General features: G+C 38.8%; 1 protein-coding gene across 1 annotated transcript; it reads left to right on the top strand.

The window, feature by feature from the left end:
- The first annotated feature begins 712 nt into the window (after positions 1-712).
- On the top strand, positions 713-1,363 carry LOC143601954 (putative F-box protein At1g55070). The gene has a single exon (XM_077079223.1). It carries the CDS (start codon positions 713-715, stop codon positions 1,361-1,363), a length of 651 nt encoding a protein of 216 aa, XP_076935338.1.
- Positions 1,364-1,858: the final 495 nt, after the last annotated feature.

Raw genomic sequence — 1,858 nt, 5'->3', positions numbered from 1 at the left:
AAGATTAGCTTATGAAGAACAACCTTAGAATTCAAGAATTTGAGAGAGAAATGAAGAAATGAACAAGCACAAATGAAGAAGATGGGTGTGTATATATAGGGTAAGTTGAATGGGTCTTTCATAAAGGGTGTTTCATGAAAATGGGTTGGTTATAGACCTAAGAAAGCAAAAACTACAAATGGGTCCTTCAAGTCTCCATTTTGGTAGTTTTAGTCCCTGGAGTTTGTTTTGAGTTTTTTCGGGGAATTTTAAGAACCGAAAAGGGTGTTTTTTTTATCCAACAACTATAAAACAAATATTTAACATACAATTCATCATTTTGATAATATCGAAAGGTTCGGGATACAAAACGGGTCGGGTTTACATTAAGAATACAAGTATAAAATAACCCGAAATTGACAAATGTCACACCATCATTCATCAAACTCATAATAAACTCACAGTTAACCTTAACCTGCAACCTAAGCTTTGAAATCAGTGGCTGATCAGTTTCCTCCTGATATTATGTATGATATTTTGTCAAGACGGTCGATCAAATCTTTGGCTCACTTCCGGTGTGTAAGCAAACTATGGTTCAAATACATCAACGATCCATACCTTGAAACCATTCATGTGATCAAGGAAGAACCTAGACCAGCCATGTTCAAACGATCTGAGCCTGATAGTCAGTTTTTTGCGTGTGACCCAAGGTACTTCCTCTAAGCAGCCCATCATGAATATGTGGTTTAAGGGTTCCACACTCTTTGTGAAAAATAACCTTGTTCTGGGTTCATGCAATGGTCTAACCCTGGTCTGTTACCAACTAGACGTGATTCGCGGCATCTTGTTCGCTATTACCAATCCTCTTAGTAAGCAATACTACAATTTGCCACCCATCAAGACTCGCACATGTTTCGATTCACCCGCAGCAGGGGTTGTGTTTGATGAATCCACCAACACTTTAAAGACGGTGTGTGTTATTCATAAAAGACAACATAACATTAATGTGATACCGAAACAGCTATGCACCATGGTTTATAGCTTGGGGATGAGGTCGTGGGGAGAGATTGCGCAGAACCCTGCTTATCCAATAAGCGGTGAAGGTGTATTTGCTCACGGGCGTTTGCATTGGTTGGCTAGTCTCGATCAACAATACAGACCACCTGATTATGCTGGAAGAAAAATAGTGTGGCTTGATGTGAAGATGGAGGAGTTCGGGTTAACAGACCCTCCCAAACAAAACTTGTTATGCTTTAAGAAGAAAGATCGAGTGGTTGATCTAAAGGGTGAACTTGGGTATGCGTTTTTTAATCTTCACTTGGTCGAGCTGTGGATTTTAAAGAAGGAAGAATGGGTGTTGCACTGTTGCATTCATATGCATTAATGGATGCATAATGTAGCGATTTCGGGTTGCTTAAACAAAAATGGTGACATATTGTTGACCTCCGATGGAGATGGTGTGGGACGTCAGTTGTTCGCTTACACCCTCAAAACTGGTGATTTGCAACAAGTCAATATGGAAGATCAATACGAATCAGATATTCGAATGTACCTAAGCAGCTTGTCTTCGATCTGTGCTGCCAACATAAGTGCTTATTCGGTTAGAAACCGATCAACGAGAAAAATAATAAACAATATTGATAAAGTCAGTAATTTGTTATAGAACAGTTACATACATCTATACCAAACTATATTATAAAACATTCGAGAAGGACATGTTCAGAGCTTTTTTTATTTTAAGAGTTTTACTGCTATTGCCATTGCATCCCCACCAAGAACCACCATGTGATCAACTACCCGCGTTAGTTGACCACTCATTTTATCTTCTTCAATCATATATTGTTTCATGTTCGTCTCAGTCCAGACGTTTCAAGTTATT

Source organism: Bidens hawaiensis, unplaced genomic scaffold, assembly GCF_021521415.1.
Source record: "Bidens hawaiensis isolate Kalapana, Puna unplaced genomic scaffold, B.hawaiensis_p1.1 tig00001960_1, whole genome shotgun sequence".
Taxonomy (NCBI): Eukaryota; Viridiplantae; Streptophyta; class Magnoliopsida; order Asterales; family Asteraceae; genus Bidens; species Bidens hawaiensis.
Note: the sequence above shows the minus strand (reverse complement) of the source record. Positions and strands in the feature narration are given on the sequence as shown.

Coding starts and splice junctions, on each gene's coding strand:
- LOC143601954 (XM_077079223.1), top strand. CDS start 713: ATGAATATGTGGTTTAAGGGTTCCACACTCTTTGTGAAAAATAACCTT.